This window comes from Mizuhopecten yessoensis, unplaced genomic scaffold, assembly GCF_002113885.1.
Source record: "Mizuhopecten yessoensis strain PY_sf001 unplaced genomic scaffold, ASM211388v2 scaffold4121, whole genome shotgun sequence".
NCBI classification, from domain to species: domain Eukaryota; kingdom Metazoa; phylum Mollusca; class Bivalvia; order Pectinida; family Pectinidae; genus Mizuhopecten; species Mizuhopecten yessoensis.
Genome location: NW_018405386.1, coordinates 1551817 through 1574604, shown reverse-complemented (window position 1 = coordinate 1574604; position 22788 = coordinate 1551817). Strand labels below are relative to the sequence as shown.

At 33.8% G+C, this 22788-nt stretch overlaps 2 protein-coding genes across 7 annotated transcripts; both read right to left on the bottom strand.

Annotated features, from left to right (window-relative positions):
• Positions 1–1795: 1795 nt before the first annotated feature.
• Positions 1796–15780, bottom strand: LOC110448584 (mucin-5AC-like). 6 transcript variants are annotated; one of them, XM_021494906.1, is made up of 7 exons: positions 15345–15780; positions 12429–12582; positions 8799–12025; positions 7620–8726; positions 6047–6139; positions 4785–4873; positions 1796–3683 (listed from the first exon to the last, which is right to left on the bottom strand). In XM_021494906.1, exons 1-7 carry the CDS (start codon positions 15421–15423, stop codon positions 3474–3476), a joined length of 4959 nt encoding a protein of 1652 aa, XP_021350581.1. In that variant the 5' UTR covers positions 15424–15780; the 3' UTR covers positions 1796–3473. The 6 variants fall into 6 exon arrangements, with proteins under 6 accessions (XP_021350581.1, XP_021350580.1, XP_021350583.1 ...); XM_021494905.1 differs by having other exon boundaries at positions 7620–8731; positions 8804–12025; XM_021494908.1 differs by having other exon boundaries at positions 7620–8381; positions 8454–12025; positions 15345–15779.
• Positions 15781–16358: 578 nt separating this feature from the next.
• On the bottom strand, positions 16359–22344 carry LOC110448639. Its single transcript, XM_021495001.1, has 6 exons — positions 22156–22344; positions 21765–21918; positions 20567–21138; positions 19820–19918; positions 18549–18646; positions 16359–17167 (listed from the first exon to the last, which is right to left on the bottom strand). The coding sequence occupies exons 1-6, from the start codon at positions 22232–22234 to the stop codon at positions 16979–16981; spliced, it is 1191 nt and encodes a 396-aa protein (XP_021350676.1). The 5' UTR covers positions 22235–22344; the 3' UTR covers positions 16359–16978.
• Between the last annotated feature and the right edge of the window lie 444 nt (positions 22345–22788).

The following is a 22788-nucleotide window of genomic DNA, read 5'->3' as shown; positions in this document are numbered from 1 at the left end:
TGGCCAATCCTTATGTGAGGGTGACATTGTGGCCACTCAATGTGTGGAGGTTGTGATGTGATCGTTTCAGTGGCGAGGGTGCATTGTGGCCACTCAAGGTGTGAAGGTGGCGATGTGGACATCCATTGTGTGTGGCTGGCATTGTTGCCACTCAAGGTTTGGGGGTGATGTAATCTCTCCAGTTGCGAGGGTGCATTCTGGCCACTGGATGAAAAGGTGGTGATGTGGCCACTCATTGTGTGAGGGTGGCGTTGTGGCCTCAAAAGGTTTGAGAGTGGATTTCAGGCCACAAGACTCACCCATTGAGTGGCCAAACGCAAATAACACACATTGAGTGATCAACCGACATATCCACATATGTTTTCCTAATAGCTTGAATGGACGCGATTGGCACTCACCACACACCTTGAATAACCACATCGACCCCTCGCTCGGACACCTTGCGTGGCAACTTTGACACCTCCTACACCATGAGTGGCCACATTCCCACCCAATACACTTTGAACAGCCAAACATGCAGCCTTCATCTTTACTTAGATAATACGGAAATATAAAACCAGAAATAAATACAAAAGAAGTACGTGTCGTTCATTACAGATGGCTGAACAGTATAGTGTGACCATATATGATTGTTCTAATATCTGTTAGAAGATTATATCTGTGATTTAATTATATGCTTCCCTGCAGATAGGGCGTAATAATTGTAACTGCTGCACCCATTGCATGATCGTAAGAGGCGACTAAATTTGGGATCTTATCTTTTTTCCTTCTTTCTAAACAACTTTCTTTTTCCTTATGTCTCCCTTGACAATGCCTCACTTTTGGCCTTTAGTTGAGCAATTTAGGAGTGGGATGACTGGTTCGCCCGTTGTCAGTATAGTGTGACCGGGTGGGGTGTCCTGCTGGGTGTCTTCGGTAGTATGTTTCAGTGAGGTAGCATTAGAAAGTCGGCATCATTTCCGCGCTATCACAAGGAGACAAACACGAACATATCGCAGCCTCCCAAAACACACACGCATACACTACACGCATGCACCTTGCACACAAGGGAGGCCGTCCTTAAATGACCATAGCTGTAAATAGGACGTTAAACAATACTAAACCAAACCAAACCAAATAATTATATGCTGAAATGCTTCATGGTTCAAATCAACGTAATTATAATATTGTGTATTATTTCTAAAGTTTTCTCGGACGATCCATGAGGCCAGTGCAGAATTTGAGCGGGGTGTCACCGCTCTCGTTAATTACCAAATATTTTATTAATTTGTCAATTATCTCTAAGCTTTGATCAAGTCAACATGATATATTTTACTAAGGCAAATATGTAAATAGATTTAAAAAACAACAGGTGCAACTGAAGTAAACATTAATTTATCCTGTCATGACTTAGGGTAAGAATGATAACGTGACAACAAAACCTCGGCTATTTGTTTGTGATCTATTAATGTGTCAAGGAACGTAATTAACTTGTCAATTGCATGACACGTGATTATAATATCAAATTGATTTTCTGTTTTAAAACTAGTAACAATTTGTATTTATTTAAGATATTTTATTTAATTCTCACCTTTCAAACATAAATGAAAGTTACACAAGTACATAGAGCACAAGAAAAAGAATCAACAGATAATATTTAAATTAATTACGATGGCCTGTTTAACATAATTATAAAGTACAAAATTGTTCATTATTGTTTATTTAATATATTACTTTTAATTAACAAATATTAGCGTACATGCTTAGTAATTATTATATATTAGAGAAAATACTTTGTAATTATCACGCATTGAAATACTTTCTTGGTTTTTATTGTATACATGTTATAATTAGAGATTATTATTTACAATACATACTCGGTAATTATCATATTGACAGTACATCCTTGGTGATTATCATATACAGTACGCACTTGGTAATTATCATTATTGTTTTTTCAGTACACACCTTATCATATCATATTTTTCAGTACATGCCTGATAATCATCATATTTCTCAGTACATGCCTGATAATATCATATTTCTCAGTACATGCCTGATAATCATCATATTTTTCAGTACATGCCTGAAAATCATCATATTCTTCAGTGAACACTTGATAATCATCATATTTATATAATAATATATAATATTTCTCAGTACATATTTTGTAATTATCATATTTTGTCAGTACATGATTGGTATCTATCATATTAATCAGTATATATTTACTAAACATCATATAGTAAACTTTCTCACATGTTTAAAGTTTGTAATAATATGTGTTAGAATATTTTGACAACATTTCCCTTATGGTAATATAACTGGACTACCAAACCACACATACACACACACAATTTACAGATATAAAAAATCATAAACATCTGAATAGAAACTGAGTATAGATTTACTTAACTCATCTTGGATATCCTGATATTGTCGATAAATTAATAAGCATGTGTTTCGTCCTCCACGAATTGGCGGTAACACATAATTGCACTTTCTGTCTTCAACATTTATCATCTCGTATTCTCCTATATCCAACTTTAATGGGCTCTCTCAGAACAAAAGCTTTGCTTTCTGTGATATGATATTAGACTTAAGTTAGAATAACTTTCGGTTTCATACCCCAGCTTAAACATTTTACATGTCCTCAATTTCTTACGCCTTTATCTACTAACAGAAGTATCTCAATCAATAATCCTCCAGCATCATAAAGGTGCTTGTACATTAGGTTATCACTTAAAAGCTTTACAAATCTAAATCCTGCTTTAGTATGTATTTAAAATCTGATCTTACGAAAATTCGTTCGAAACTTAAATATTGTCAGTTGTTGACGAGACACCTTGACAATAAAATGGAAGATGTTGTTAAATTACACTACGTAGAAAGTTAAATGACTTCTCTTGAGAAGTCATCGAGTATTTATGTAAAGCCACCAACATTATGTAAACATATGTTTACACTAGAAATAACGTTAAAAATGAAGGAGATATAAAGTAAAAGGAAATTAGATTTCCGATATTCATTCCTCTGTGGTACTCCTCCCGTACCGAACTCTCGTATCCCCTTATCTAAATACAATGATGTGCTTAAGAATGTGTCTGTGTTCCTTTCAGTAGAAATGTTGTCAATTAAATGTATGTTACCCCTAATACTAATACTATACCCGGCTATACACTAATTATTTAACGCTCAGATAATGTTAAATATCTAATATGCATTAAATTATGTAATAATATGAAAATAATCAGATAATCGAACATTGCATTCACGTCATTATATAAGATAAGTAAGCAGTTGGATATCAACTAAATTTAATTTTGCTTAACCATCATACCATATATGGTCTGAAAAGGCAGAATATAAATTTTATTGACATGACTAAGTTTAATTTGCTTGTATCGAATGAAAATCACATAGACGTTTTTGTGGCAAAAAAATGTCCATGTTTCTTTAGCCAGTTCCTCTCCTAAATCCTAATCCAATGACAATCAGATAGGCATGTTTGTGGTGAAGAATAAATTCCATATTTCCGTGGCAAGGTCTTCTCCTATATCCTGGTTGGAACTCAGCAGGTCCAGAGTCCTATTTATCTGTTGCGTTTTGGTGAAACCTCCAACGTTGTATGTTACCATAAAGGACGGTACTGTGACAACCCCTTTCCTAATTAAGCGTGTCACGTCCGCTCTATTGTACGTCACCTAGCGGTTAAATAGAAGTGATTATTTGTTACGTATATTCTCATATATTGACGTCATCTCACATTTTCATGGAAATATACTTTTGTTATGCATGTTTACAAATATGAAACCTAGCATTTACACATTTGCCATGTATTTTTTCAGGCACTTGATCAAGCGGTTACATTGAAATGCTTAACGCATTTGAATAATTCTTAGAAAACATTATGAATTGTAATGATTGATAGTGATATATAAACAATAAGGTTAGTTAGTCTCTTGTTTGTGGAACAAACATTAATGACTTTAAAGCAGAAAGTATCGTTTCTTGTATTAATAAAATCTTGGTTTTCTTAGCTGCATCAGTCGAACCGCCATAACCTGTTATTTATGTGGCCCATTGAATTAACGGAATATTTTTAAATGTATTGTCAATTGTTTACTATATACACAAACAATGTACGTATTAAACGTTTCAAGACCGACTGGTCAATTTGTTGGCTTAACAAAGGGACCAGTCGGTCATTGTACATTATTTGTATATAAAGTAAAACTTTGACATCATATATTCCCAAATGATAAATCTTATTTAGGTATTATTTCAGATGTATATATTGACTATATACGTCTAGTAAAAGTAGGAGCTGACAACCATGAAATTTGAATATAGGATATCCTGTACTACACAAAGAAATCCACGCGTGGCTGGTTAGCTTATAGCCAATATGAGTGTCGTTTTGAAACGTATCTTAACTAATGAGATTACTCACTTTTTATATCCGTTCAAACGTATTACAAAATTAACGCTTAAAGGAACCGAAAACTTACTTCGTGAATTATAATTTGTTTTGTTACATATGTTTAAATCTAATGAAAGGCACAAAGCTTCTTTGCCATTAATGAAGGGAACACATTGGCTGATCTCTATTATGAAATGTATCTATGAAATATTTCATAAAACCGGTTTTTGATATATAAATAATTTATTATTTGATTACATTTGGTTATGAACCTCTGACAGTAAGTCTTCTTATCTTATAATTAGTATTAGAGATTTTTTTACCAATACATTAGTATGAATTTTGATAAATTAATATAAATTCATGATTATGCTTTACTTACTTCTGTTATGATGGGTTTTCTATTTAGAAAGATCTGATTGCCTAGTTTTACCATCTTTTCAAACTGTTTGGCCGGATCAACTCCACACACTGAAATATAGATGAATATAAAAGGAGTCTGTAAAATATGTAACGTTTTTGGAAACGTTAAGCAAGCATGTGAAGGTTAGAAATCATGGTGGTCGGATTCGTTTCTCTTACGAGGAAAAAACACAATTTGTTTGGAAATATTCTTATTTCGAATTGCTTGTTTATTTATTGTAAAGCAAAGGGATATTTACGAAAGAAATATGTGAAAAATAAATAACCTTTCTTACAAAACACGTATCCACTACAGGGAATCGATCCGCGGACCTCTTGATTAAAATGAACGGAACGTATCCATTGTGCTACCGGCGAAAATATATTTTCGATATTTTTCCTGCAGCATTATGATCTTGGCAAGTAGTTCATTATGTTTTGACTCCCTAAAATGCCTTCAACCTATAATTTTCTTTGTATTTAACATAGAACAGAAAAAGTACTTTCAAATGCCTATTTACAATAGAAAAGTGGCGAAGTATCCACAGAAACGAAAATGATTAATCGCTCGCTGAGGAAAGGCAGTTTTGAACTTGACAATATCGTTATGGCGTGGTAATGTTATATGTGGCCAATGTGGTGAATAATTAAACTCTATAACACACTTTTCCTCGGAAATGACATGTTTTGTTGAATCAATTGAATAATGACTAAAACTAACATACTTATTACTTATAACAGAACGATTGTAAAACATTTAAAAAACGATGATGTAGTAATCTGTTTGCTTAATAAGAATACATAATGAGATTAAATACAACACACTAAAATGAAAATAAAATATGATATACGATGTTTATTACAAGAAAATAGGGATGAAATTTCTCATACTTCAATGATCTATACTAAAAACCACAGGTAATGACATTTATCTTGCAGTTTAACTTACTTATATTGAAGACAATGGTCTCATTCTTTGTGGTTACTGTGTAACTAGATTGACATCGACAACTTATGTTAATATAAGGATGTAGCGGTTAGTAGCTTTCCCATTCAGCATTGTAAGCTTTCCGTACAAATAAAAGATTGATTTACTTTTAACTGTTCATAATAAAATTAGTCTTAAAAGTAATTGAAAAATACTGAAAGGATGCTTCTAACACTGGTGTTTTAAAATAATATTAGATAAACTCCTAACAAGCTGTTAGCTGATATACAAGTAAAGCTTTCTGTAAAACCCACCAGCATGTTTGCGTTCCGTGACAGTCATGTTGTTGATTTCGTCACATGATATACACTGCGAAATCTGTCGTCTTCGTCTGCGGCCAAACACACCTACAAACACATAAAATGTCATAGCTCTACGCGGTGAATTGTAAACGGTGCTTCCTTGCATATCATATATCTTGATTATGTGTACATGTTTTATATTAACTTGCACATGTTAAACGGAACTAGGGTCTGGTTCCCAGTTCCGTTTATGTTAAACGGAACTAGGGTCTGGTTCCTAGTTCCGTTTACCTTAAACGGAACTAGGGTCTAGTTATTAGGAACTAGGAACTAGGAACCAACTTCAGGCTCCCCAACATTGGCGGGTCCGGGGATCTACACCAGGTCAATGTCAAACATCAAATCAACATGATTTTTAACTATTAGTCAAGACATACTTTTCTGACTAGACAAAAGGAACAATATACAAAACATTAAATAGCTAATTAATTGCATTTTCTAATAATAAATGATCATAAATGAAAGTAGTCAGCAAGACGCATCTTGAAAGGAAACTAAAGATCTTCTGAGTAATAGCTATACCCATGTTTATAAGAAAAGAAATAATTCAGCGAAGCGTACGAAATCATATGTCTTTTTATTCGGGTCAATCCCTAAACATTTATCAAAACGTAAATAATAACACAATAATACAGGAAAAATACAATAACCACCCACATATGGTAAATATTCGGCAACAACATTAGGCTTGTACTCGTAGTAGCGTGTGAATATATCCATTCGGTACATGCCAAAACTGTGTATTTTGAAAAATACATAATTGTTGATAATATAAGAAAACATAAGAAAAAATGTCTTTTTCCAATTTTTAATACAATTGCAAAATGCAATTTGCAGTTCGCTGAAGTAGCATAGAGTAGAATCCCAGTCACTATTTTGTCATTATTCGAAAAGGTACAACTATGATACTATCTTAACCTTTGATTATTGAGTGTTCATCCTAAATCCAAAACATTGAAACAATTCAATGTCAAACTTCGACAGCATTTAGGTGAATACTAACAATATCACCATCATAATTTGTTTTTGCCAAACATGATATTTATGCGCACCGCATGTATGCTGAATAAAATTACTATAGATATTAATTATGGATTATCTTTTTCACCACTGGTTCTTTTACTTACCAATGTGTATGAGCCACACGAAGCGTTTTCCTAATAACGAGTATAGCGAGTGAAAATATTTATAATGGCAAAATAGTGATTTTGTAGGCTTTTCTCGCTTCCATTTGTCGTAAGAAGTTTGATTTTTGACAAGGAGGAGTGCTATCTTAAATATTTGCCAAATTAAATTGTCCAAAATTGCGCTTTTACCTTTTGTTTGCTTACATGCAAAAAATAGCGATACTTCCAACGACCAGACTATGTTTTCCGTGCACTTTAATTTCATTTCGATGTTGTTTTTCTGCCATTTCATATGTTTCCAAAATTAATCAATCAGGAAAGAAAGTGATAACAATATGGAATATAAACGACTCATTATCATTAATTATAAGAGGTTAGAAAAAAAGCAAGGAGATTACCTGGAATCGTCTTCGTGATAAATGTCTCCAAATGGCCTCCAACACTTCTACCAGCCTTAGGGATAGTCTCAGTGAAAAATGTTTCAAGATAACTTCCAACATTCTTAGGTAAACGGAAAGTCTTCGTATCAAGGAAAGATTTAACATTGCTGCCGATTAACTTTGCAGTATCTGGGAGTAACTTGGAAACGAACGTATCAAGATGTTTTCCGAATCCTTTTGAAGCCTCAGGGAGTGTTTTAGTAACTACTTTTTCAAGAGGTTCTCCAACACGGACCTTTGGAAGTGTACTGCTAAAGAAGGTTTCCACATTTTTCCCAATCGCCTTTCCAACCTTTGGAAGCGTCTCTTTGAACAACGGTTCAATGTTACTATCTATTTTACTAAAAATATTTGGAACGACTTTACTAACAATGTTTGGAACGACTTTACTAACAATCTTTGGAACGGTTTTCCCAACCAGTTCTGTAAGCGGCGACTGCACTACATTTGTAAGAGCAATACCAGTACCCAGCAGATTTTGAGATTCTATCTCTGTAAGCAATTTGTCAATTTCGTCACTAGTTGTTATGTTAACATCACGGGTTGGAACGATTTTACTAACAATATTTGGAACGGTTTTCCCAACCAGTTTTGTAAGCGGCGACTGCACTACATTTGTAAGAGAAATACCAGTACCCAGCAGACTTTGAGATTCTATCTCTGTAAGCAATTGGTCAATTTCCTCACTAGTTGTTATGTTAACATCACTGGTATTTGTATGTTCAGTAACCGTGTTAATTAGTTGTGTAGTATCATTAATATCTTTTCGGTTAAAACCACTGGTATTTGTATGTTCAGTAACCGTGTTAATTAGTTGTGTAGTATCATTAATATCTTTTCGGTTAAAACCACTGGTATTTGTATGTTCAGTAACCGTGTTAATTAGTTGTGTAGTATCATTAATATCTTTTCGGTTAAAACCACTGGTATTTGTATGTTCAGTAACCGTGTTAATTAGTTGTGTAGTATCATTAATATCTTTTCGGTTAAAACCACTGGTATTTGTATGTTCAGTAACCGTGTTAATTAGTTGTGTAGTATCATTAATATCTTTTCGGTTAAAACCACTGGTATTTGTATGTTCAGTAACCGTGTTAATTAGTTGTGTAGTATCATTAATATCTTTTCGGTTAAAACCACTGGTATTTAGAATTACTAGGCCACTGTTCTTTGCTGTATTTTCAATAAGATTAACAACAGTTGATACCTTGATTAAACTGCTGCTTTCTATCTTGACTATATTCTCTTCTGCCAGTTCATTTCCACTCATGGCTAGTTCCCGACTACCAGGAGAAATCGGTACATTGTTCTTATCGTTGGTTTGTCTATCTGAAAGGTTATTACGGCTAAAAGGTAATATAATATTGATATTGTGAACTGGTCTGTTGTTACTACTCATGATTGGCCTGTTAATAATTCTTTGAAGCGTGTTTTCCCTCATTTTTGGAATGTTATGAGCACTGATTGTTTTAACGTTATTACTAGGGATTTTAGACATTTTAATATCCTTGACTGTTGGTATGTTATTATCACTGTAGGTGTGTATGTTATTATCACTGTAGGTCGGTATGTTATTATCACTAATGGTGTGTTTGTTATTACCACTGATGGTCGGTAGGCTATTACCACTGATGGTCGGTATGATATTACCACTGATGGTCGGTAGGCTATTACCACTGATGGTCGGTATGATATTACCACTGATTGTTGGTATGTTATCACCACTGACGGTTTGTATCTTATTTTCACTACCTGTTGGCTTGTTATCACCGCTTATGGGTGGTATTTTTGTATCATTGATGGTTGGTATGTTATTTGCACTGATAGTTGGTATGCCATTACCACTGATGGTTGATATGTCAATGCCACTGACGGTTGGTATGCTATCCCCTCCGATGGTTTGTATGGTACCACCAAAGGTAGTTGGTATGTTATCACGACTGGTTGGTGGTATGTCATCTCCACTGATGCTTGGTTTGTTATCACCAATGGTAGTTAGTATGTTTCCACCATTGGTTGTTGGTATGTTAACACCTCTGGTTGTTGGTATGTTATCTCCACTGATGCTTGGTATGTTATCACCAATGGTAGTTAATATGGTATCACCTCTGGTTGTTGGTATGTCATCTCCATTGATGCTTGGTTTGTTATCACCAATGGTAGTTAGTATGTTTTCACCATTGGTTGTTGATATGGTATCACCTCTGGTTGTTGGTATGCTATCTCCACTGATGCTTGGTATGTTATCACCAATGGTAGCTAGTATGTTTTCACCACTGGTTGTTGGTATGGTATCACCTCTGGTTGTTGGTATGCTATCTCCACTTCTGCTTGGTATGTTATCACCAATGGTAGTTAGTATGGTATCACCTCTGGTTGTTGGTATGCTATCTCCACTGATGCTTGGTATGTTATCACCAATGGTAGTTAGTATGGTATCACCTCTGGTTGTTGGTATGTCATCTCCACTGATGCTTGGTTTGTTATCACCAATGGTAGTTAGTATGTTTTCACCATTGGTTGTTGGTATGGTATCACCTCTGGTTGTTGGTATGCTATCTCCACTGATGCTTGGTATGTTATCACCAATGGTAGTTAGTATGTTATCACCAATGGTAGTTAGTATGGTATCACCTCTGGTTGTTGGTATGCTATCTCCACTGCTGCTTGGTATGTTATCACCAATGGTAGTTAGTATGTTTCCACCATTGGTTGTTGGTATTTTATCATCCCTGGAGGTTTGTTTGTTATCACCACTAATGGTTGGTATGTTATCACCAATTATTGGTGTTATAATATCACTACTGACCGTTGATATTCTATCGCTACTGACGGTTGGTATGTTATCACCACTAACGGTTATGTTATCCCGACTGATTGTTGGTATGTTATCACTACTGATGGTTGGTATATTATCACCACTGGTGATGGTTAGTTTATCACCCCTGACGGTCGGTTGGCTATTACCACTAATTGATGGTATGTTATCGCCAATGGTGGTTGGTATATTATCACCACTTATAGTTGGAATGTCATTTCCTCCGATGGCCGGCCTGTTATTTACGCTGATGGTTGGTTTGTTATCATTAGTGAGTGTTGGTGTGATATTACCAGTGATGGTTATCATGTTATTATCACGGATTGTTGTTAATGTGTTACGACTGCTGGTTGGTGTGATATTACCCTGTTTGGTAGGTATCTTTATGCTACTGTCGGCTGGTGTGGTTGATTTACCTATGGCTGGTAACGTACCACTGTGTTTGGTAGGCATCTTTATGCGTCTGTCGGCTGGTGTGGTTGATTTACCTGTAGTTGGTAACGCACTACCGTGTTTGGTAGGTATCTTAATGCTACTGTCGGCTGGTGTGGTTGATTTACCTGTAATTGGTATCGTACCACTGTGTTTGGTAGTTATCTTAATGCTCCTGTCGGCTGGTGTGGTTGATTTACCTGTAGTCGGTAACGTACCACTGTGTTTGGTAGGTATCTTAATGCTACTGTCGGCTGGGGTGGTTGATTTACCTGTAGTTGGTAACGTACTATTGTGTTTGGGAGGTATCTTAATGCTACTGTCGGCTGGTGTCGTTGTATTACTTATAATTCGTAACGAACTACCCTGTTTGGTCGGCATTGTTTTTATATCATGTGTGGTTGGTATGTTATTACCAATTCTAGTGTTTTCATTTATATCACTGGTGGTTAGGTTTACAATATCACTGATGGTTGTCATGGAATTACTACTTGTTGTTGATGTTTCAATATCAGGGATTGTTGGTAGGTTATGAATACTTGTGGTTAGTGATGCTATTTTACTGGTGGTTGGTATGCCATTATCAGTGGTTGTTAGCGTTACAGTTTCAGTGATGATTGGTAAGATATCATTTCTGGTAGTTGGTGTTCCGATATCGCTGGCGGTTGGTAAACTATCACTAGTGGTAGATGGTATGCTATTACTACTGGTGGTTGGTACTACAGTATCGCTGGCGGTTGGTAAACTATCACTAGTGGTAGATGGTATGCTATTACTACTGGTGGTTGGTATTACAGTATCACTGGTGGTTGGTAAACTATCACTAGTGGTAGATGGTATACTATTACTACTGGTGGTTGGTATTACAGTATCACTGACGGTTGGTAAGCTATCGCTACTACTACTTTTGAGCGGTATGTTTATGTTTTTGCTCGTTTTCGTTGAACTGCTGGGTGGTATTTCGCTACCAATGGTTGGTTCGGTTATACCGCGTACTGCTGATAGACTATCGCCATTGATGTTTGGAAAGGTATTAGCAAATGTAGATATGTTTACATCGCTGGTTTTTGGTGTCTTGGTGACATTGTCAATCTGTAGTGATGTATCACTGTACCTGTAAAATAATACAAAATAACATAAGGGGGCTGAATGGATAAACATATCACTCGGCCCTCCGACTGTCTGCAGTACAAGGGTGTTATTCGGACGAAATGTCAGCTGACGTTACTGACTCGGCACATTGTGGCTTAATGAGTTAGTTCCAGCAGGTTAGAGTCAAGACATTGGTCATGTGACTCTTTGCTTGACAAAGGAAACAGACGTATTTCAAAGGTCGCAAAATGTTGTAACGACTATCTTTGTGTTATAAAAAAAATATCATAAAAAAGAACGTTATGCATTAACGTTTGACAATGAAGGTCTCTAGATAGTTAATTGTTATTTGATGCATTTTTATTTGATAAAATTTAACATGAAATAAACATTACTATTTCATTTAATTGTTTCATTAGTCTTACCTCGATATACAGGTGTGACAGGTAGCTTTTGTCTCGTTTACTTTTGTTTCACATTCCAATTCTTGTTGTTTTACAAGATCCTTATAAGTGTAGAATTCTCGTAAGATCCTATCACGGTAAATTCGTGTCACTATCTCATTGAGCTCTTTCGCTTCTGTAAATATCAAAATTTGTATTTTCAGATACCAAAACATCTTTCTTGTTTGTATATGTTATTAATTGTCTGCAAATAGTTACTGTTAACGTGTATGTTTTAGCGGTATATTAATTGTAGCGCTTTTCGTGATGAGACATTTCGCTATTTTATGAATGTGCCTTTTCTATGTAGGTTTTTATATCATGAGTGTGTCAAATCATTAGTGTATTTATTCAGAATAATTTAGGTGTTAATCTTGGCATTTATCTGTAATGAGTACTGTTGACCTATAAAATATTATTTCTGATCTAAATATGAGCATTGTTGATCTGTTAATGAGTACTGTTGACCTATAAAAGATTATTTCTGATCTAAATATGAGCATTGTTGATCTGTTAATGAGTACTGTTGACCTATAAAAGATTATTTCTGATCTGAATTTGAGTATTGTTGATCTGTAAATTGGAAATGTTGATCTATAAAAGATTATTTCTGATCTCTATATGAGCATTGTTGATCTATTAATGAGGACAGTTGATATATAAAAGATTAATTTTAATCTATATATGAGCATTGTTGATCTGTAGATAAAGACTGTTGATCTATACAAGCTTATTTTTTTTTTTTATCTAAATACGAGTATTGTTAATCTGTAAATGATTAATGTTGCAAAAAAACAGATGTTCCATTTAAACATTTTTTTTTATTTTTAAGCCGAAATGAAAATATTTTTTATTATCTATATTGACAAGGGTCTGTAAATGAGTATTGGTATCCATGGTTTATTACCACTTTATGGTATTTAATACCTTTAACTGTGTGTATACAATGCCGGAAGCAACAAAGTTTACCCCTTGTCGCAGACCTTGTTGATCTGTAAATAAAGACTGTTGATCTATACAAGCTTCTTTTTTTTTATCTAAATATGAGTTTTGTTAATCTGTAAATGATTAATGTTGCAAAAAAAACAGATGTTCCATTTAAACAATTTTTTATTACTACAAAAATAACTAATAAATAATCTTTTATTTTTAAGCCGAAATGAAAATATTTTTTTATTATCTATATTGACAAGGGTTTGTGAATGAGTATTGGTATCCATGGTTTATTACCACTTTATGGTATTTAATACCTTTAACTGTGTGTATATAATGCCGGAAGCAACAAAGTTAACCCCTGTCGCAGCTTCCTCTTACGACAGTGTAGTTGCATACACAATGGTGGCACTGAGCACTAGTCCCAATCACCTGACATAACCAGGGTTAGGACAAAAAAGATAGTTACTTGTCAAGAGAAAATGTGCTAGACATTCCCAAACTAATTTCTCAGATAGCGATAGCTTACAATTAGAGATCGTCAATTAAAGCATTACATTACATTTTCCATAAAATATCACCTGACAGATGATGGGCAGTGCGAAATCATGGTTCATGTGCATATTTAGTTTAAAAGGTGGTGTTCAAAAAAAACTTAGCTAAACTGATGAAGCGAGAACTAGGAGAGTGACACTAAATAACTAACATGTAAATAAAGATTTGTGACAATAATTTGTTTATGTTTCCTTAGTGTCAACCCCTAGTTCTCGCTATGAGGACATGACTTTACTCAAATTTGACCTAGATTTGCATGTTGTTATGAATTAGAGGACGCTTATCGTTCCGGAACACCTGGTCTTATTCTCCTTGTTCGTTTTTAAAAGACTCAATGCATTTATTTTTATTTTTCCTGTTCATTTTTTGTCCTAATTTTATCCATTTGGAATTAGAATTACAATTTTGTTGACATTTCAGTATTCTCTTGTAGTTTTTGTTTGTCTATGTGTGTGTTGAATTTCCAATATGACTGTGCTTTAAATGTAAATATTTAAAAGAAATCAAGCAAAAGATTATCTCCTGAAATTACATTTTAGACATAGAAACAGATTTCATAATTTCAATAACTGGTAGGGTTTTCACTTTTCACGCTTATATTAACACAGAAAAGAAAGGTTTATGATGATAACTTTGCAATAAATTACACCAACGGAAGTCTTATGGAAGTCTGTCCCCTTGTTGGAGTCCAGTGTAAAATTCTGGTGATGATTGACGGGGTCTCTAACTTTCGTGTTTAACTATCAAAGTGAGACATGATATATAGTCTGTTATTACTGCAAATTTGGACAGCTTTGCGTCATGCTGAATACAAGAATAAATATATCTGTATAAGCTGAAAATTAAAGTCTTTTATACTATATAACGAGTTTGTTTGACGCGTCATTATGCATATAAGCTAACAATATACATATGTACATTTTTGGCCCTATCACTTAACTTTTTTTTTAACCAAATTTCAGTGAAATTAAGCAATATGCTTTCACCTGGTAATTTCACGGGGGAGGAGGGGGGGAGGAGGGAGGGGCGGGTTACTGGTTAAAAAGTGGATAAGGCCAAATCACAATTAGCAGTAATGAAATATAGTACCATTTCATTTAGATCCAGTCGTTATCCAGCAAATGACACCATTGTTCTTGCTAAGTAAAATTACAATACCAGCATCAATAAACAGTCATTGCTTTTAACGTTAAATGTTTAATTTGTTGTGTAAATTTATTCATTTCAAAATCTCTTATGTGACATTTCTTAATTACAAATATCACTTTACCTTTTTAGATGTTTTCACATGCATAGATCGGTACCATTTCTCACGATAATTGAACACCTTATATTTCAAACAGCTCTATAACTCACCAACAGGCTGTTCGAAATCTCGTAATGTATGATCATCAATATTTGTGTACTCACTTTGTTGGTGGTTCACAGCTGAGCCAAAACAGTTCAATAGCAAGACGCTAACCCATAATAGTAAGAACATGATGACCATCCGTCCTGATACGGTAACGCCACGACATTGGGAGATGGAAGACAATATAATTGGAGACAAGATAATTCGTATTAATGAATACAATATATATGCAAACGTGACATCTAGTTTTTGGGAACACTTTTGATTGCCATGATTAATGTAGTTGTGGTGTTTACCTGGTTTAAAATTGTAAGAGTGTACACATATGAAATGCACACTGTCGAATCATATACCTGTTGGTGCAATGGCTGTTAGAACGTCTTCTTCACTTATTGGGAGACAAGACATTTAGTATGTAATACACGTCAACGTGACATCAACACCTCTGATTGCTATGTTTAATGTAATTGTATTGCGTTTTATGTCTTGTTCCTTAGTTGATGAATATTGGTTCACAAGTGGAACATCAGCATATTTATTAATTTTATCGGTAATAGTAGCGAGTCATTACATTATTCGATTTATGTTGATGACAAAACAAACTACAAATCATTTCGTTTAGGCGGATGCATATATTCGAGTTAATTCGATAACGATTTCAAATCGCTCGCGCATATCTATTCAAATATATTAAATAATGTTGTTTAAACCTAAACCATTGCCATACTTCCACCTTTTGTCCGGCTAAAATGTTTGTGTTTCGAGTTTTTTTGCCATTATAACAAATTTATATATGAAGTTGTGTTCTTTTCATGAATTTATATCCTTGCAAATGTGTCGTTTAAAGCACATCGGCATTCCTATATATTGTTGTCAAGTTCATTCACCTGTAGGAATATTCAAAAGCTCTATCTACCGTAAAACCGAAGTTAAGTACACCTTTATTAATATTACATACATCAATTACAAAACATATGTTAAATTTTATTGAAATTAGATTGAAATTTTGTTTTTTTATTTAATTTTTAATTTTCATCGTTCTACAAAAAAAAACCATGTGTTTAAACAGATAAATTATATTCAAGCACAAGAAAATTAATGTCAATTTAGCAAAAGGTTATCGTAGAAATTAGCATGAAATTGAATTATTTAAAGAATAAAACTGTATGAATATGAAATAACAATATTTGCGTGCTTCCGATCAAAGATAATTGTGCGACATACAGAACATATACATATGTGCTTCCCACTCAATAAGTTTTATAAATAGTTTTGTCCTAGCCTGTTGCGTAAAATTACGTCTTTAATTCAAAAAGCGGTTTGTGGTATTTAGTTTTGACTTTTATATGTATTTTTAAACTTTTGTTAATTTTTAATGAACATGTCTTCATTAAAATGTCTTAAACCGCTGTTACTGCAACGCATATGGCTTCAACAAACACAACAGTTAGTCATTACTTTATTAAGAACTAATATTTAGAAATGCAAAATATGCTAATTTAGAAAATTTACATAGTTAATATTCTGATCATTAAAGAGAATTCTACTGTATGGGGAATATGAACACACTTACGAGTGGAAATGAGGTCAAACAGTAACAATGCATGCATACATGACATATAATTGTATTGCGAAATACAATGTAAAATGTAATTGCTGCATTACTTATAGTCTAAACAAGTGTAAATGATGTTTATATCATGTCCCATATTTCTTTAGCTAGTTCTTCTCCCAAAGCCTGGTTAGGATTCAGAAGATCGAGAGTGCTGTCAGATTTGAGAATTTCTGAGGTTGTTCCGTCCGTGTAAGTGACAGCGAAGGGTGATGCTGAAGCTACACCTTCTAGCAGTTTATTGACAGCATCTTTCCTCATGAACGTCACCTGAAATAGAACTGACACTTATGTCAACTGCAATACATAGGACAGTATACATACGTGTGGTAGAAATTCCAGACACTTTGACATATTGCAATATGTAGCAGACACTTTGAAAGACATTCTATTTTAGCTATTAGCATATGTTCATTGATATAAAGAATAGAAATCATTATGCATCATATACTGACACAGCTGACACTTATGTTAACTGCAATACATAGGACAGTATGCATACGTGTGGTAGAAATTCCAGACACATAGACATATTGTAATATGTAGCAGACACTTGGATAGAAATATAATTTTAGGTATTAGCATATGTTCATTGATATAAAGAAAAAATAATCGTTACGCATGATGTACTTATACATGTATATGGCATATTCGTCATCCTGTTATGTTGAACATTGTAGATATAGGAAATGTTCGTCAAAAATGAAATAGTCTCTACGGTATTCTTAAAATATCATAATAACTGAATATAAATATGACTTAATGATAAACAAACAAAAGCGTCTTCGTAGTAATTGTATTGTACTTTTTAAGTTTTCCTTTTAATAATATAATTAATTAATAATATAAAGTAAAATACTAATAATTAATGAATTGTTGATTCTGCGAATATCCGTCATAACTGTGATATTGAAACAGAGAATATTCGTAGTAACTTTAATATTGATACAGAGAATATTCATAGTAACATAAATATTGATAGAGAATATTCTTAGTAACTGTAATATTGAAATAGATTATTCGAGTTCACCTGTTAATCGTACGTTAATCCGAAAGACTTGAGGCAATCACTATACAACTTTGCGTTTGTAAAAAGGCAAGTAATTTCTTCGAAATTTAAAGACAAATTTTAAAAATGCATAATGAAAAATACTAAAGACTCATTGGGAAATTTTTTCACAAAGAAATAATAAAAAGAAGTCTGACCGCATAAAAGAAATTTCAAACCCTAAACATCCTAAAGTTAATAAAGATTTAGAAAAGTTCTCAAACTTAAGTAAAGCAAAATAAAACAAACACTACACGTGCAGATATAAAGAAATAATCACTATGAGATAAAACCAAAACACAAATATTTTTTGTAAACACAATTGAAAGATTTTTTTTTTTAAATTAACGATACATTATCTAATGAATCTTTAACAACCGTTCATTATTGTCAAAAGATGTTTGAAGAAAAAACAGCATAGGACTTGTCGTCAAATACTTAACTTTATCGCTAATTACGTGGTTCACATATATGATATATTTAAAATACTCTATCGTTGGGATGTTGCCCCTGTACAGCGTATACACAGCTTATGACAAATTGTACATGCAGCATTTACATTTTAAACTCAAATAATATATTCACATTTGGGCCATAACTTACCTTGGTAATCACGGGTTTTTTGTCGACGTGGATTAATTGGTTTATGATCGCCATCTTCCTGTATTGTGCGACGTTGTTCACATAAGCTTGTCCGCATACTTCCAAAAAAACAACATAACACAAGTTATTAATATCTTTTTCTAATATAAAACGGATTTACTAGCTTTCATGGGAAATAGAAGAAACTTTAAAATATTCATGAAAGATATGAAGTATATAGCTAACAAATTACCTGTTATTTCAATAAAATGAAGCATATTCCCATGTTTTTGCTATTTTGACTGATGACTCAGATTTATAAAAAATCAAAGTAATTTACATTGCAAAAATGATATAAAAGACATTAAAAACGCTGCATAACAGTAATAACACACAGACAAAAATATCATTTTAATGCATCCATGTTTCTGTTATCTAAATCTCACATATGCAGGAAGTCAAAATGTTCACGTTTAAAGATTGAAAAAAAACCCCACCTAAATGTAAAACGTAATGAACTGTTGCTAAATCCTTACGGTAAAATGATTAAGAAATTTTGACAGAATTAAAATGTTATTGCGACGAATTATGTCGATAAATTGACAACTAGTTGTATGGTGCCTTCGGGGACCTATAGTCCAGCAGCAGCAACACAGACCTAGTAATAGAAGTAAACTATAATAATAGAATACATATTTAAGCAAATAACTGTGTATCAGTATCTTCTTGGACACAGCAAACTTTGATAAATTTCTGATTAGAAGAGCACTTCTAGCAGAAACAATAGTTCTTTTCTTGTTTTTAACTGACATTATAAATTTAACCTAATTTCGCACATAACAGCATGTAGAACAGTACTGATCTAAATTTTGTGTTTCTAAGAATAGCACTCAATAAACAATTTTGCAATTAAAAAATATATCCCATTCTTAAAGTTATTTACAGTAGTAAATCGTACACGGGTAGTATACCACTCTTGTACGTATGAGGCAACTAACGTGGGAACCACGTCCTTAAATGACCTTAGCTGTTAATAGAACCTTAAACAAAATAAACCCATAAACCAAACTTCGGACCCCTGCTTATCCGGATTTTTTACAATTTTGTTTATATGTTCTGCTTATTTGATATTGAAGAAACCGAAATTTGATCTGCTCTCCCAATTGCAATACTTTGGTCCTCTGTCTATTCTTTTCTTCCTTCCTTTCTTTTTTTTGGCGTTGTCTCTCTGAACACTCGACTCAATAGGGCGTTATCAGTAATCTCAGGAATAAATACTTATATCAACTCACCTGTACGCGTCACATCACTTGACGTCATAGTGTCAGTGTTTATCTTATCACAGTCGGGACACTGAGATGCTTGTCGCCTGCGTCTCCCATTAAACAGACCTATCAAAAATTACACTATACAATTTAAAATACAAGCTTGCACAGCAAGTTGTAACCGCTAAACAGAAGGTTGGACACATTCTTTTCTGATGTTATAATTGCAATAACAAACTTAAACTTTTATGATTATTAATGCAAAATCTCTGAATATAAAAACTACATATACTTTATTTGCTTCCGATGTATTTTTCATAAATGATACATATATATACAATATGTATAGAATGGAAACTACCGTCTTCATTCAGTAAGGTTTGCCATTCAATATTTGATTGTAACATTTTTTGCAACAATATGAGACTTCTGTCTGGTCCACTTTTTTTAGTACTACTTTTTTGAGAATATGAAAATCAAAATTTCTTGTGAAAAGTAAGACACACACACAAAAATCAATAGTACCATCATGGTTAGGTAAATTGATAAAAAGAGCTTAATTTCAGAGAGTGCTATTAAGTTCAAATAAAATCTTACTTGTATCTAAAACTTAAAAGTTTTTTTAAGGAAAGTCTAAAAAGGTTTCATGAAATATTTCAGGTGCTTCACTTCATCATTTTCATAGACAAAACGGTAAATTCATCATGAAAGCCAACTTTTAACCTTCACCAATAAAACTGATAATACCTCTGACTCCTATGTAAATTTATTTACCTGGAATAGTATTTTTAAAGAAATGTTTAACTTCCTTTCCGGCTTCAGGGATCGCATTCGTGAAGAAATGTTTAACTTTCTTTCCGGCTTTTGGCATCGACTTCTTAAAGAACGTATGAAGATGGTTTCCGACATCTTTTCCTGTGCTTGGGAGTGTTTTCTTGAAAAATGTTTCCAGATGGCCACCAACATCCTTTCCCACTTTCGGAATAGATTCTGTGAAGAATGTATCTAAATGGCCTCCTACATTTTTTCCGGTTTTCGGTATTGTCTTCTTAAAGAAGGTTTCAAGATGACTTACAACAGTTTTCCCTGTTCCAGGGAGTGTTTTGGTGAAGAATTTCCCTAACTGCTTCTTAATATCCTTTCCCACCCTTGGAATCGTGCCCTTGAAGAATGTTTCAAGGTTACTGCCGACATCTTTCACTACACTTGGAATGGTTTTCTCAACAAGTGTTCCTAACGGTTTTCCAGTTACACCACCTAGTGCTAATCCACCCAAACTTGTCGGTAATATCTGTAAAAGCAGCTGGTCAAGACCGCCCTTGTTTGGTTGAGGTATAATTTCATACCTAAAAGAAAGTTTTCACACAAACAATTTGAACAAAACAAAAAACAAAAAAAACCCAAACAATTATTACCTTATTATAAATATTGTGCCGTTTTATAAGGAGGTGCCGTACTCATTGCGAAGCTTAAATGCTTAACGTAAATTAAAGGGCTTTTAGAGCCTTTAGAGTATATTTTCAACTTTTCAAAATTACCTTGGACTCTTGGGTTTGATACTTCTATCGAAGCATGTCAACAAATCCCTGTACACGTGTACAGTACAGCTACGCTTTGTAGGTAAGACACTATTTTTGATGAAATTTATTAATTGTGCTTAAACACCAACAAATAATGCCGAAATACCAAATATGTGGTCTGTTTACAATAATCTATTCTTAGACATGGAATTCCGATATTGCTACATGCATAAAAAAAAATACCTGAGGAGGCGTCATAACAGTGCACGGTTGGATGCGCGCACTAGCGTGACACAGCTTTGGGGAAATAGGCATAGCAACCCGACATATCTCTTTGACGGATGAGCATTCGATGTTGATATCATAATAAACGATTTTAAGATATCCAAATATCATTTTAACATAAACATGAGAGTAACCACATTCACATTTTAATTGGTATGGAACCTTACCTGGCTCTGCAGCTTTCACATGCTTTAAACGTGAGGTTCAGTTTGGCTTCACATTCTACGGCTTGTTTCTCTACCAGTTCCTTCAAGGCAGGAGCCTCTCGTACGATCTTCTCGTGGAAAGCTATGGACACGATCAAATCCAGCTCATCTGCCTCTGTTCACAAAAGAAGACACAAAGCACAGCATCAATAAATCTGCATTTATGTAAAGGAAATCAGAATATCGTGTCCGAGGAGGATTTGTTTCAGAATCGGAACAAACATAAAAAAAAAAGAAATAGTCAAAACATATTAGAGACAAAAATGCTAAACATGGAGAGGAGAATAAAATGTTAAAGTGATGAAATAGAAAAATTGATCAAATAAGTAATGATACACCACAAGATACTTACTGCGTTTGTTTTCTAATATTTCAGCTGAACAGAATATGATGTTCAACAGAACGAGGAGTATACTTGATGTTAACAGCATACTGACGGATATCGCCGCGACCTCCAAACTAGTGTCAAGTATTTAAAACAAAGAAGTTATTTAACTCGTTTCGTTTCGATACAATCTGTCATCACTGTCAGACGATTAATCAGTCTATATACGTGTTTAAAAGTGTCTCAATCTAGATGTTGTGGATCCGGTTTCATCACGCTTCAATAACTTAAGTATACGTTAACTGAAGAGCGAGTGCAAAAAATACCTTTATTTCTGAATTAAATCCTGTTCTATTATAATATAAATATATATGTCATTCCCCATATACTATTTGGAGAGTAATGGCTAAAATTTGGCCCAAAGGGTTCTAAAAGCCTAAATACGATAGAAGGAAACAAATATATCTTTGTCTTAAAATGTTGTTTCACTACAGGAAAGTAAAACTAAAATGTGCCCATTGAGAAGTTCAAATAGAAAATGTATGTCTTTTTTAATGAACGATTCATTAGTACCTTTATAAAACGAGAAATCCAATTACATGCATTTGAATAAATGAATTATGGGAGTTTAAGGTATTTTTTCAGAAAATCCTTTTTTCT